The sequence below is a fragment of the Etheostoma spectabile genome, chromosome 18, assembly GCF_008692095.1.
Source record: "Etheostoma spectabile isolate EspeVRDwgs_2016 chromosome 18, UIUC_Espe_1.0, whole genome shotgun sequence".
NCBI lineage: Eukaryota > Metazoa > Chordata > Actinopteri > Perciformes > Percidae > Etheostoma > Etheostoma spectabile.
Genome location: NC_045750.1, coordinates 12,641,303 through 12,655,466, shown reverse-complemented (window position 1 = coordinate 12,655,466; position 14,164 = coordinate 12,641,303). Strand labels below are relative to the sequence as shown.

Here is a 14,164-nt window from a genome sequence, read left to right as displayed (position 1 = left end):
ATATATATATATATATACACATATATACATACACATATATATATATATCTATATATATATACATACATACATACATACATATACGTATATATTTTTAAGAAAACAAAGAGTGAACAAGATTAGAGACTGATTGAAAAGTGGGTGGTGAAAAGCAAAAGCAAAACTGCATGCATGACATAATCCACGGCTCTGTCCCAAACTCTTTTTATAGTACAGATTTCAACAGATAACTAGGCTGTTACACCTTCATATAAAACACTATAATCCAGTAAAAATAAGGGACACATATACTTTGGGAGAACTGGGAGAGAGGAGGCAGAAGGCATTATTTAATTGACTTTTGGCTTTAATGTCAAACTCTTAATATAATTAACCCAAATTGAAAATCATTTATCCCCCACTTCGTCTTTCCTGAAATATAACTGCAGTGTCCTGGGACGCACGCTGGGGTCAATATTTCTATTTTCCTCAAAGGGGCAAGTCGGGAAGGAAGTGGAGCTTCCTGTTTGGCTCTTAAGGAAGAGCAGGGTGAAAGGGGGCTAGGGACTGCCAGCAGTGGACATGCAGAGGAGACACTCTGCCTTTGACAAGTCTTCCAAGACTTGGATTAATAAAAGGAATGCCCCATTGCTTTTCATGAAGATGTTAGGGCTCTCTCAAATGATAACGGTACTAATACGAGGAAAAAGGTCTCAAAATATTGGCTTAGAAAAAAAAAGTAAAGCTCTGATTTCTTGCAAATGCTGCATTCAAAAATCAACAACCTGTGACTTTGTTTTTTTGGTTTCAGTATATCACTACATCCCTGTGCAGACAACACGTGTAAATCTTATTCTTTACCATTTCTAACCTGAAAAAATGAAAAACTGAGTCACTGAGTATTGCTTTAAAATACGGAGATGTAATGTGAGCAAAGGCATGTTGTCACTTATAGCTGTACAAAACCTGCACCACATTAGAGAAACTCAATGAAATATAGCAATTCCCGGTGTTTAATTCTATGTCACAAGCTGCAGACGTAGGACAGAAGACAGGGTGTGTATGTCACAAGTGTGTCTTGTTCAGCTATCATTGCTGGCCCTAAAAGACTTTTCAGCTGCTGCCCATGCTCATTAACTGTTCATAAACTTCTGAGACAAAAGTAACGCCACGAGCTGGGACTGTTGGCATGAGCAGTAAAGAGAGAAGAGATGAGGTAAAAGCAAGAGAAGTGAAATTTAAATTAAAGACAGGGAAAAGGATGCAGTTTAGGAAAGAATATTTGGGATGTTTTCCGGGTTTTAACTTCTTCTTCACTTGTAGTGCGAGACTGAAGGCAATTGCTTTCACATTGTAGTGAACTGACTGTGTGCTTGTCTCAGCTTTGCAGCAATCTGTAGATTCAGAAGAGGGAAAATATGGCATGAACACAAAAGCAGAGGCTGGTGAGCACTATGTGACTGCTCACCAGGTAATAAGGCAACAAAAAGGACAGGCTGTTACAGACTCCAATTTACGCTGATAGATGGTCGATAAAAATGCTTTACCGTCTCGTAAAACTTGACTTGCTCTTCCAAGTACAACTGCATGACCCTGTTGTAGTCGTAGATACGGTTGCTATGGAAGTGGTTCATCTCAGCTGTGGGAGACAAGGGGATAAACCAGATATCAGATTTGATACGTAGATACGTAAGATAAACTCCACTGCTTAAATGTTTCCTGAGTGAGTGTGCTACCTTGTAATGCGTATGACATGGTGCTGACTCGTTTAGCCATGGTGACTTTGTCCTGAGGGGTAATTTTACTGGTGGCCACCAACTTGTCGGCCTCCTTCACCTTTTCTATGGCTGCCTGCAAGAATTTGAAAAATAGGCGGACAACGCAAGGTCTTTAGTGACATAGTATGAAGACAAAATACCATTTAAGTCACCTGCATCCAGATAAGGTGATGGAATTCAAAAAGAAGCTAAATGACAGTAGTACACGTTCATTATATTTTGACTCCTCTAGACTCTGGCTTACTGAGTTCTAAACAACTACTAGCTCATTTCTAAACTAGAGGTTCACTAACTTGAGTTGCACTATTAGGCTTTAGGAATGTCTTAGCTAGTGCAGACTTTAATAACTTGTGTTAATCGGCTGCTAGGAAACATTTCTAACACTGTCTAATCAAAAGCAATCAACTATGTACATAGGAGTTGTAGCATCATTAGCTGTAACATATCTTCCAAATCTATACTATATTAAACTTGTCATTGCTTCGTAAAAGTAGGTAAGATTTTTATTAAATTTACGTATTTGTGCATTCGTAGAGAATGATATGTCTTTCTCTACCTAGTAAAAACTACTGAGGCTGAGCTTGAATTTAAGAGCAGCTGGTGCAACCGGCTCCAGCTGCAGAAACAGTTTACCCCTGAAGAAAATTTGATTTCTTATAAACCTTTGTGTAACTATTTCCCAGTGTACCTTATGGACTCCGATGGTGTCCGGGAAGCAGCCAAGAAGACCCTTATATTCATTGTTGGTCTCCATGACGAAGTGCAGGTCTTTCTTGGGCTGTAAAGGGAGCACAGACAGAGACAAAAACATATAAAATGTAACCTGTAATCAAAAACAGGAAATAACACAGATCTAAAAGTGATAAGAACACAGGGGAACATGATTTCACAAGAGTAACTTCTCAAATTTTAATTTTAATAAATTAATTAAATTTAATTTAATAAATTTTAATAACACAACTGCCTAATGGCCTAAAAAAAGACTAATGACTAAAAAAATGGAGATTCAAGTTTATAGATTAGATTCAAGTTCATAAGTGGAGATTCTGACCACGGATTCAGCTGAGCATCCAGCGGAACAAGACACAACACATAGAGTTGCTGTAGTACTACTTAAAACAAGTTCAGAAATAAAAGAGGCAATAATCTTCAGCTGATAGATCCACGTATTCTGCAGTACGTCTGGTAAAATGCTTGAATTTATCAATGGAACGCTGCATGCAGCCTTAATGCAACAGATACACAGCAATGTTTTAGACTTTTGGCTCTTAAGATGAATCCATGTCCAAAATATAACAATAGCTAAACTAAAACCAACAATTCCACAGTAGCACTGACAAAAAGTGTCTGGAGCAGCTTAAGCTTACCAGATGAATCGTCCCTCTGGAAGCTGCTGGGACATCAAAAAAGGCCCAAGTTTCATTTTATTACACACCACACCAAATCAGACTAAATAGCACGGTCAGAAAAGGCACAAATACTGGTAGTGGGTTAAAGCAAGATTCATGAAATCCTAGAGATAGGTTTGCTAGTGGCCTCTTCCTTTAGAGATACAGATTTCACTTAGAGGACGCTGGGTTAAGGGGGTCATAAAAACGCCACAACCAGGATGTAAACACAGACTGCGAGCAGGAAACATTCAAAGACATTGTGAAATACTGTGAACCCTAAACACTGCAGTTGATAAACAGGTCTAAAATAAACCCAAAGACGTTTGAGGAAACAGAGGCCTTCGAGTTCTGCTCCACTGCCTTGTTCGCGGAGAAAAACAAGTGCAGTATATTCAACAGCCCTGCCAGGACCGTGGTGATTTTTAAGGCATGAAAAGTAAAAGATTGTTTGGGAGAGAATTAAAAAAAAACATAAGGAAACACTAAAGATTTCTAAATAACAGTACCAACCTGCTCTGCCACCATCTGAGCTATCTCCTCATATGTCTTTCCTGCTGCCGTCATGGCATCAGTCAGAGTTGACTCACCTACAGCAGAGAAGGGGTTGAAACATGTCGTCACCGTGTTTCTTAACCGTATCTGTGTGCCAATTTGTTTAAAAACAGACTCCCACATAATGAATGGCTGCATATGAAATTGCATCTACTTCTGCTGTTATGATGATTACAAAGGTGTTCCTCAAATAAACATTTGACCTCATATTTGTGTTTATTGCTGTACCTTGGTATCCACTGCTGTTGAAGACGGCAGAGAGGTTTTGGAAGGCTTTGCCGATTCTCTGGTACTCTTTAGGCAAAGCTGTGGAGTGGAAGAAAAGACACACACAGACACACACAGACACACACACACACACACACAGACTTATGTCTTGAGTTGACAAATATCCAACACAAAGAACCATTCTTTAATACAAACAGTAATTAGAGCAGAGTAAAGGTGTGGCCTGTGTGTGGTAAAACATGGATTCAGTGCAGTGTGTACATACGGCCTGTACATCTCTTCCAGTGCTCGTTGCCCACTGTGAGGATTTCCTTTACTCCGTCATCCATGGCTTTGGTGAACCTGCTGAACTGCTCACATTTCTGCTCTCTGTGGACAAAAGACACATTTTACATACAAGAAACTGTAAGCAGGCTAACAAACAGTCAGCCACATGCTTGATGTTGGTGCTTTTTGAGCCAGGTTCTATTTGTAGCAGTTTAGAGTAAAGTTAGAGGAAACTCACACTTCCACAAGATCCAGGTCTGCAGCTTCAGGCTCTATCGTGGTGAAGATCATCACTCCCACTGTCTCGTCCTTTTCTGCTTTTCTCTTCCCCATCTTCCAGTCCTGTACCAATGAACCATTTTAATGAAGCAATAATAATAATAATAATAAGACGTTTCTATCCTTCAGCAATAAAGGGAGAGTGGAGGAGAAGTGGAGATCTACCTTCTCATCCTTGTAGGTGAGGAAAATCTGGAATACTTCACTGCTGGAAACAACCGGGTGCCTGCACATCCTGGTCATCCAGCCCTGCAACCGCTCCATACGCATCTTAATAAACTCTTCCTCAAATCGCCCTGGAGTAGAAGGGAGGATGCACAGAAAAGATTTGATAGTAGTCATGTTTTCGTCAGCAGTGTTCATCTTTTTTAAATGTCTTGGTCACAGAGTCGGGCAATTACCTGTCACTTGTTTGTCTGGTAAAGAGGGAATGGGAATGGCTGACCCAAATTTGTCTAGCAGCCTCTCATACAGCCAATCAAAGTGCTTGTATCTGTGATTGACTGGTCGGTTTGTGGTCTGCAAACCAATAACATGGAATTATAGGCAAAAAACATTTATCACTATTTTAACCATATTATATCATATTTATTTTACTGAATATGACAACAAAAAAATGTTTGGATGGTACTGGATACTTACGTTGGGTGTGATTTGGTACTCGATGTAGCTCTTGAGGCCGTACATCTTTGAGCCTTTCTTGGGATCAGCCACCACACAGTCCAGCTGAGTTTCTGGGTAAAACCACACCGGACCAACTTCTCCAACCTGAGTATGAAACACAAGGTGTAGAAACCTGCTGCTTTGCATTTTATGGCATATAAACTAGTGAATGAGGCTTAGTGGAAGAGCAGTAGCCTGCCAATCGGAAGGTTGGTGGTTCGATCCCTGGCCCTGCGGTCCCATGTCGAAGTGTCCTTGGGCAAGACATTGAACCCTGAGTTGACCCCGATGCTGCGCCATCGGAGTGTAAATGTGTATGAGTGTTTATCAGATGAGCAGGTGGCACCTTGTACGGCAGCCTCGTCTACAGTGTATGAATGTATGAATGTGTGAATGGTTCTTGTACTATTTAAAAGCTTTGAGTAGTTGTTAAGACTAGAAAAGTGATATATAAGAACGGTCCATTCACTTTTATGACATCTGTTACTACAATAATTAACCTGTTTTTTTTGTGTTTCTTTTGTTATGATACAGCATATTGTATTTAGTTTAGTTATTTAGGTTAAATTGATTTACCACTACCACTGATATAACAAGGAAAGACATCTGATAATAACCTACATAGATTGGCAGCTTTTCTTTGCCCTTAGCGATCTGCTTGCATAGGAGGTAGAGCTCTGGGCCAGACTTGGAGAAGCCAGGAAACCTGCTCAAAGAGAAAGATAAGTTTGAAATTTCACCATGATGTTGTGCATGTATTTCTGGGAGTAACAGAGAGCCATAAACCATTATCTAAAAGGCCCATTTCAGCTTATTCACATTGTTCAGCACCAACTCAGGTCAGTTCAATCTAATTTACAGTTTTTCCTTTCAGACACAGTGATGTTCTGTATTGTACCCAGTGCTTGACAATGATGTTTACCATCAACACTGTTCTGCTTTTTTTATGAAACTCAAATCAAAGCCTTATGTCTTACTGCCTTATTAGGTCTTACTTGTTGAGGGAGATTTTCATTGAAGACGCATGAGCTCCTCTCTGTATTGCTCCTGCATCTCCAGATTCTGACTCGGCGTAACCGCCAGTGGACTTCATGTCATCCCACTCATCATCCCACTCATCATCCTCCGCTCCTAAGGGGAGGACACATGCACACACAGTTGTGTTTTCAGCACAGAAAGTGCATATTCTATGTTCAACAACCTACTGTATGACGTGCAAATGTACATGAAGCCAACTGAAAATGTAAAACTGCTGAGGAAGATACAAACAAATCTGAATATGAAAAATATGAATTAACCACTAGCAGGGACTGACATTAAAATGATGTTCATTAAACCAATTCTGAATTGCTTCCATTATCGATCGCTGTTGTGTTGGACAGAGAGACAAATACACGTTGCAGCATAAACCTGAGTGATATTATCTAAAGTAGATGAAATGGAGTAATATTTGAGTGTAATTAAGGTTTCTTACTCTTGTTTTATGAGTGGAGAAATACTCTGCTTAGTCTTACTCTGTGGTCCCATTAGATTATAAAGAGACTTTCACAGAGGTAACGGATGCATTTGCACTTGCTTGAGGGCATGCAGCACTCGCCTATCCAGTAAGCTATCAGAGACATTGCATTTCTGAAATTTAATGAAGTGTGTACTGTACTGTAACAGTCACAAACACTGTACTTTGCTCTTTTTATGGTGTTTAGTTATATCATTTTATATAAAAAGTTATAGTATCTTCAAGGATCCAAGATCCAGCCATTTGTTTTACCATATATGCTTTTATAATGCCATAGAAACATTTCAGAGAAAAAAGCATGTTTACTTTGCAAAACTACAAAACATGCTAATGAGAAAGCCACAGCTAGCCTGAGCTAAAGCTAAATGTAACTACTCTTTTCTACCAGTTTCCTGTAACTGAAGAATCAATTTTGATGATCAAACATCAATTCAGTATGTTATCCAAGATAAAATGAGGGTAAAGCTGAATCCAACCATGATGGATAAACCAAAGAGTTCCTTCACAACTGCTGAACTAAAAGTACTGCTAAAAGATTACTAGCCTAGCCTAGCTAAAGTTGTAGCCGTCATCTGTTCCAAAGTTTGGCTAATCAGCCTGAAAACTTTAAACCTCCTTTTGTCAACTTCATTGTTTTTAGTTTCTACTTTAGTCTTTTGTAGGGCAGACATGCTGTGATACTCATCATCTGCAGAAATATATTGCATGTATCAGATATAATCCAGTCACAATCCTCAGGTTAGTTAAACTGACACATTACCACATCACAATAAAGTTAACATAGTGTTAATATCAAGATACAAACGGAATGCCTCACACACACATGCTTTTTAGTCTGTAAATCATTTCCTAAAACTATTTGCTGGTCTTCATGAGCATTTATTGCCAGCCCACATACAATCAAAAATGAGGAAAAAGCTTCCACCAGGCAATGCACGGGATACCTGTGTTATCGATAAGGTAAGGATATGGGTAGATGTCTTTGGCAAGAAAAAAAAGAAAGAAAAAGTCTGTTAATTATTCTCCTTGCCATTTATTCAACCAGTTCTCTTTCTACAATAACTGGAGAATAAAAAGAAAAATAAGCCAAGTAATTTGTCCTTGTAAATCATGAGTGAGTCTAACTTTTCCATAGTGGCAAAAACAGAGTCATGACTTGATTGCCCTGTCGACATGCTGCAGCGTCTCTGTGGAGGGACTGGCCAGAGCCAGGCGACTGATCAGAACCTTTTCTAGGAGTTAAATGTTAAGTCAATGCAAATCTGTAAAAAACCAGGACAAACTAGTATTTGCAAATAATAAACACTAGATCATACTACCTGGAGTTCCAGATTAGAGTTTGCTGTATATTCTCAAGGTATTTCACTTAGTATCAGGAAATGGTATTCAGGCAAAAATATTTGTCTTTCCTATATTGTTCTATGATCAGAACCCTATCAGGTACTCCAATGAAGTTGATTTTCAGTATTGTTTGCCAGGACGACTTGGCCTAGATTTTATTCTGTGAAAATCTTGCTGGTGAACATAAAACACAAGTTAAAATACATATATACAGTAAAAACAAGGGGGGGGAGGAAAACATTAAGCATATTTAAAAAATCCCTAAATCATCTTTTGTCTTAAGACCAAGACATGTATCATAGTTGCACATAATCTTACTCATATTGAAACATTTAGGAAGTCCTCCTTTTCCACCCAAACAGAGAACTTTTACCACATGTCTGTAGAAGTGGCTTGTAGAAAAAAATAAAAACCTCTATCATAATAATACAAAACATGGAGCGGATTCTGACAGCAGTCTGACTAGGTTGTTCTAAATGTACAACAGTATTCACAAGCCACATAACCCAACTGGGTTGCAGTGTAGCGTAACATCGAGCTTGTTTATAACTACAAACTTTGATTATTTGATGAATTAAGCTCACACCCCCAGAGGGATCCGCAGTAAGTCTTGGCTTTCCGGAACCTCATCCAATCCAGCTATATAGTATTTTATCTTGGCTCCAAAATTACAGTTTAAAAAGAAAACCATCTGCAAGCAGTAAGTTTAACCGTTCAGAAAGATAATGACGCAAAGAGCTAAAAACTGTGTGCGACCTTCCCAAGCGTGGAATCACAATGTAGAGGAACAATTTCTGGATCATGATGTTTGTTTCTTCAGAAATCTTAGATTAAAATACACTTAAATGGTCCTGTTAAAAATTAGACAGGAAACAAAAAGAATCACTTGAAAAGATAGAAGAACTTCCGAAAGAAATGTGCAGCATAGTCTTTGTTTCTTAATTTCAATTATCATAAGGTTTTTAATAGCAGTACTACTAAGTAGTGGAAGTACAACCACAAGAATGAATTATAATGTAATCTAATTTACAATTTATAAATTGCACAAGATCATAGGCATTGATTTTGATGTAACATCTTCTGTTCCAAACATCATGCCAACCACGGTTGTTAAGCTTATCTTACCTGGGCCCTGGTAAGCCTGCGGGTGACCCTGTGATACGGAGCCCCAGGGGTCACCAGGACTCTTCCCAGTCTGGGTGCCCTCTGGATTGGACGCCCAGTTATTGTTGGCGCCCCCCATAGGGTCTGCGTTCCACACCGACCAGGGATCAATATTGTTACTAGCCTGGAAGAGACAGAGGGAGAAAAAATTTGTGAGGGACAAAAGAATGACAGATCAAGTATGGAGAGGGAGTGAAAAGAGAGAGAGAACACAGAGTTTAGTCTGGTTTGGAGTCGGTTTGTAATGACAAGCTGACAGAAGTCTTTAAACAATGCTTTTTCAAACACAGGATGCAGACCTGGCCCCTAACAGGGAATATGTTAAGATATCTAACTTGACAGTGTAGTTTGTAAAAACATGCAGTAACTACAAATATCACAATCATATAAAATGCAGACACTTGCTTACAATGACAAATGTTCTTTTTTAGGATCTTACAAGCTGAAAATGCAACTACATGCCATGCTTGCAGCGCAGACGTGCTGTAAACCACTATGAACACTTGTGGTTATAGACATGCAATAGAGTGAATGTGTGCCTCTTGTATGTTGCAGTTAGTTTAATGCTAACCGGGTACTGAGCTACCTGAACGCAGAATGCAGAACTAGTGCTGCATCTCTTAAAACACCACGAAATGCACACAGACATGCAGAAAAGTACTGTAAACAGACTAGTAGTTTCACAAACAACTGCTGCAATAACAAATAATCCCAGCAGTGCAGCGCGGAACAACACTCCAACAGCATTTCCCAGATTTAGCCTCCCCTTCTAACTGCACATAAACAGATAACATTTTAAACAACAGTCAGTCAAAATGGCATTAGAAACATTTTGAAGGTAATTCATGAGATTCTGATAATCATTGAGTAAATGCTTGTGCTCTGGTCTGATGATTCATCTGTGTAATTAGTCAATTTTATGAGCGATACAATGATCACTGACTCTGATCGTTGTCTGCTGTTGTGCTGATTCATTCAATTGAGATAAAAAGTGTGGGAGTCGATTGGTGACGTGCCAGTGTGCACTGTAGTGCAAGATGTACGGAGAGGGTGAGATCATGCTTTCTGCAGGCAGTGGGAGTACTGTAGGAGGGGGAATTTGCCAAAGCAGACCAATCAGAGAGGAGGGGGTTTGGGGCAGAGAATGGGTGAGGTCGGAGGGCTTGGTTTCATGCCACTGGCCTCATCCACCACCCCTACATGATGGTTACCTCATCAGGGGACAAAAGGTAGGGGGAAACTGGGGTGTTTGGGGAGTCCGGCTGGGGACTTAAGCCAGCATCCACCTTAAGGGAAAAAGAAGGTGACATGATCACAAAGCGGCAGCAGTGAAGGTTTACATTCAGCAAGGGATGGGTTAAAGTGATGCTGGACATGGATGTGTGTGTGTGTATGGTTGTGTGTGTGTGTGTGTGGGTGGTGGTGTTGTGTGTGTGTGTGTGTGTGTGTGTGTGTGTGTGTGTGTGAGAGAGAGAGAGAGAGTGTGGGTGAAAGGAAAAAGAGCATAAGGGATAACGGCTGACACATTTCCGGCCTTGAGTCAACCCATTCCTGTGCCTAGATTTCTACTGATCCAGCAATACGCTCATACTGGTGGCACCTCCTGCCCAGAAACAGATTTCACTGAACTTATTTCCTCTTGGTTAAATTTTACTAGAGCAAAAAACGGTGTCTGTTATAAATGACTTGACCACGATGAATGTCTTTCACAGCAGCTGCTTTCACTTCTGCTTCTCTGGGGATCACACAGGCTGCATGGACGTCATCACCCACTTCTGCTTCTTATTCAACATCACACCTACTATTGAGTGGACAAATGGGAACACGGCAGGTGCTCTGTGCGTGGCAATGTTGTAGGTATCTACAACTCTAACTAAAGGTCCGTAAATAGCCCCCAAAAAAAAGGCAGGCATTTGATATGACCCTATTATGAATCTAATACACCCAAACCTTCATTAAGTGAGTGCATTACCTGGTTTTGTGCAGGTGCTGCTGTGGGAGCGAAGGAATCGAAGATGGCGAGGTCTGGAATTGCAACATTTCCTACACTTAAAGCAGGTGCTGCAGTTCCTGCTCCTGGAAACGATGGTACCGGCTTACTGAACTACAAATGAAAACATAAAAAGACAGAGGGAGAGACAGAAAACAGTCCCATTAGGAGAACAAATCCAGATATTCCAGGGTGAGTTAATGACTTTTAAAGGTGCATTCTTCTGTTGTAATGCGATCATGTCTCCTTGGCATTCCCTGGCTTTTCAAACTGGGTTTCTAAACGTTCTCAGTTTATCCAAAGTGTGAAAGCAATGGCTGGGTATACTTATTATATACATACATACATACATTATACAGTATATTTACACCTTTAAATCTGCCATTTGCTGTCAATATGAAATCCCACACTTAATTATTCTGGCTATTTCTGTTTTTGCAGATCTTATTCCTACCAGTAGAGTGCACTGAAATAGAAAGTAGTTGCTTATGAAACGGGCGGTGTCCTGATGTTTTTCATTAGATGTTACATAAGCTACAAGTGCAATTTTCATCAGTGGGTTTATGTGATTTGAAAAAAATAAGAAAGTAAAACAGTGTAGGGGCAGCTGGGGAGGTAACTTAAGGTCAGACAAACACATCCACATGAGCTTGCTTGTTTGCTATCTAAAACGGACGGATAATATCAATCCCTCTTGTGCACACAGACACCACATTGTTAGATGTTGCAGTGAGGGTTGTTTAGAGTGAGGCTATACTTTACTTTCAATCAAACTCTCTCTGTGTCTCTTTCTGAATGTCTTTAGAGTGAATCACATCCCCGTGATGAGGTCAGTTACTGGACACACTCACACACACAAAAAAAAAAAAACAGAATCAGCAAAACCCTGAAGGAGGCATATCCTGTTCCACAGAAGAGACAGCTCCACATTCAACAGACAAAGTAGGAACCTATCCTTGGCTATAACGGCACATATCTAACTGATGGAGCCATAAAACGGTTGAAATGTCAAATGTTTGGTTTTACTCTGATATAGACAGTACATAGTGTGCATCTTGACCTCACAGTGTGATAGCAGATGGCTTTCCCGGTTTGTTTTTCTGTTGTGAAATCTCCATCATACACTGAGCGACTGTCTGTCTTACCTCGATGTAGTCTTCTGGCACCAGTCCAACCTCCCCTCTGGAGTTCTGTGCTTCAATCCAGCCGCCTCCAATACCCTGAAATACAGAGAGAGACCAAAAAACAACATCAGACCAACAGAGATAAGTGTGTCTGCATCACATGCAAATAAAAATACCAGCGGGCTGGGAGAAAAAAAAACACATTAAAAAGGAAATCAGAGAATGTGTTTAAATGCATTGTAGTAACCTGATTACTCTAAAACCCACATTTCCATGAGGCTGATCAGTGTTCAGATGTATCCTCTTGTTTCTACAGGATGTGTGAATGCTGCTGCAACCTTGACAGTTTTTGGAGCATTTGGGTGATAGTGAGAGGACAGTAAAAAATGAGAGAGCTAACTCTGTATTGCTGCTGGGGAATTAGTCGTCCACTGACACCAACTCACTTTCAGTTAAGGTCCCACTATGGATCTCATTGACACATTACTACGAGTAAATAATGCCCCCTTTGATCCCCGCTGCCACAGCAATACTTACTTATACTGTATAAAGTATTTGATAGGCACATGCACTTGTGCAATAAAAAGTGGAGAAATCCAGTTTCTCCAGAAAAACGTAACTGGGTTACTCTAACTGTGTTTCTGTTAATTCACTACTGCAATTACGGAAACCAGGTTTCCCATGTATATGTTATTTAGTTAGCTGACAATAACCAGTTTACCCAAGTATCTGTAAACACACTGAAAGCTCCAGGACGAATTCCTCCACAGACAAGAAGAAGGAAAAAAAATGTTTTCCTTATGGTTCCTGATTGGCTTAAAACAATGTAGATCAGCACACAGTGAGTGACCTTCGAACTGTTGGCGACAGGCTGTAACATCATGTTTACTCCCTTCTTTCCTTCCTTTTGTACGCGTTTGTGACACTCCTTGTTTATATGCAACCTGAGATCATGTGAGTTGGGCCTTCCATAGGATGGTGGTTTGCAATCGCAGTGTTTGGAAGAGTCACATGACCATTAATACTGTATGTTGAGGCTACAACACACAAAGGTATGATAGCTACCATAACTAATACCAAACCTTTAGGCAGAAAATACGACCACTTAAAATATGAATTACTGAAAAACTAAATGTGTTCCTCTTCCAGTGTCAGTGGTGACAAACAATTAGGTCCAGATTCATTCTTCATAATCAGATGAGATAGTACAAACTACATCAAACCCAATAAAAATTTGACATGATGTACACAAAACAGGAATCACCAACAAACCCACACATTAAGACTTCATGTAAACAAGCTGAATAAGTAATAAAAAAAAGACACCTGCCAATGCAGCAGTAGGCAGTGTCTTCTGGGTATAGGGGAGATAGAAGGAAGATAGAGACGTGCTGGTATAGATTTACCTGGTTGGTGATAATAAGTGTCTCGCCTTCTTTCACCGTCAACTCGTTGTTTCCAGCCTCAGCAATGAAGTCATATAAAGCTTGTGCCTGAACACAATCAAGAAAAAAAAAAACATACGACATGCATATTTGATGAACACTTTCATGTCTAAAAATACTTTTTTTTTTATGTCTGTGTGCGTGTACACACATATACCAACACACCCAATATTACTCTCAGGATTATAACTCTTGTAGAGTTAATTAAATTAGGGGCTGTGAACAGGCCAAACTAGTTCTTCTGGACACGTTATGCCGACTCTGAACTAGGCACCAGTATCAACCAAAAACAAGACCAGAACCATCACATTACCTGCTTCAGTTTAATACAGGAGCCTGCAGTTCTTCTCACGCTGACCCACATCTATTAACCTGCACTTCCCCCTTGTACCCACACAAACACAGTCACACACACAGTCACACACACACACACACACACACACACAC

General features: G+C 40.0%; 1 protein-coding gene across 7 annotated transcripts in view; it reads right to left on the bottom strand.

Moving 5' to 3' along the window:
- Nucleotides 1-84: 84 nt before the first annotated feature.
- The window catches only part of snx9b (sorting nexin 9b), a 15,710-nt gene continuing 1,630 nt past the window's right edge, over nt 85-14,164 (bottom strand). Inside the window, exons 2-20 of one of the 7 annotated variants that reach the window (XM_032542383.1) lie at nt 13,679-13,765; nt 12,294-12,368; nt 11,131-11,262; nt 10,370-10,444; nt 9,120-9,282; nt 7,598-7,633; nt 6,133-6,268; nt 5,759-5,846; nt 5,117-5,242; nt 4,876-4,993; nt 4,640-4,770; nt 4,434-4,537; nt 4,194-4,297; nt 3,929-4,006; nt 3,659-3,735; nt 2,446-2,535; nt 1,716-1,830; nt 1,527-1,618; nt 85-1,373 (exon numbers count right to left, since the gene is read on the bottom strand). In XM_032542383.1, coding sequence (XP_032398274.1) covers nt 1,326-1,373; nt 1,527-1,618; nt 1,716-1,830; nt 2,446-2,535; nt 3,659-3,735; nt 3,929-4,006; nt 4,194-4,297; nt 4,434-4,537; nt 4,640-4,770; nt 4,876-4,993; nt 5,117-5,242; nt 5,759-5,846; nt 6,133-6,268; nt 7,598-7,633; nt 9,120-9,282; nt 10,370-10,444; nt 11,131-11,262; nt 12,294-12,368; nt 13,679-13,765 — 1,875 coding nt within the window. In that variant the 3' untranslated portion in view covers nt 85-1,325. The remainder of the gene's footprint in view (nt 1,374-1,526; nt 1,619-1,715; nt 1,831-2,445; nt 2,536-3,658; nt 3,736-3,928; nt 4,007-4,193; nt 4,298-4,433; nt 4,538-4,639; nt 4,771-4,875; nt 4,994-5,116; nt 5,243-5,758; nt 5,847-6,132; nt 6,269-7,597; nt 7,634-9,119; nt 9,283-10,369; nt 10,445-11,130; nt 11,263-12,293; nt 12,369-13,678; nt 13,766-14,164) is intronic. The other 6 variants (XM_032542384.1, XM_032542385.1, XM_032542387.1 and 3 more) reach the window with 6 other exon arrangements.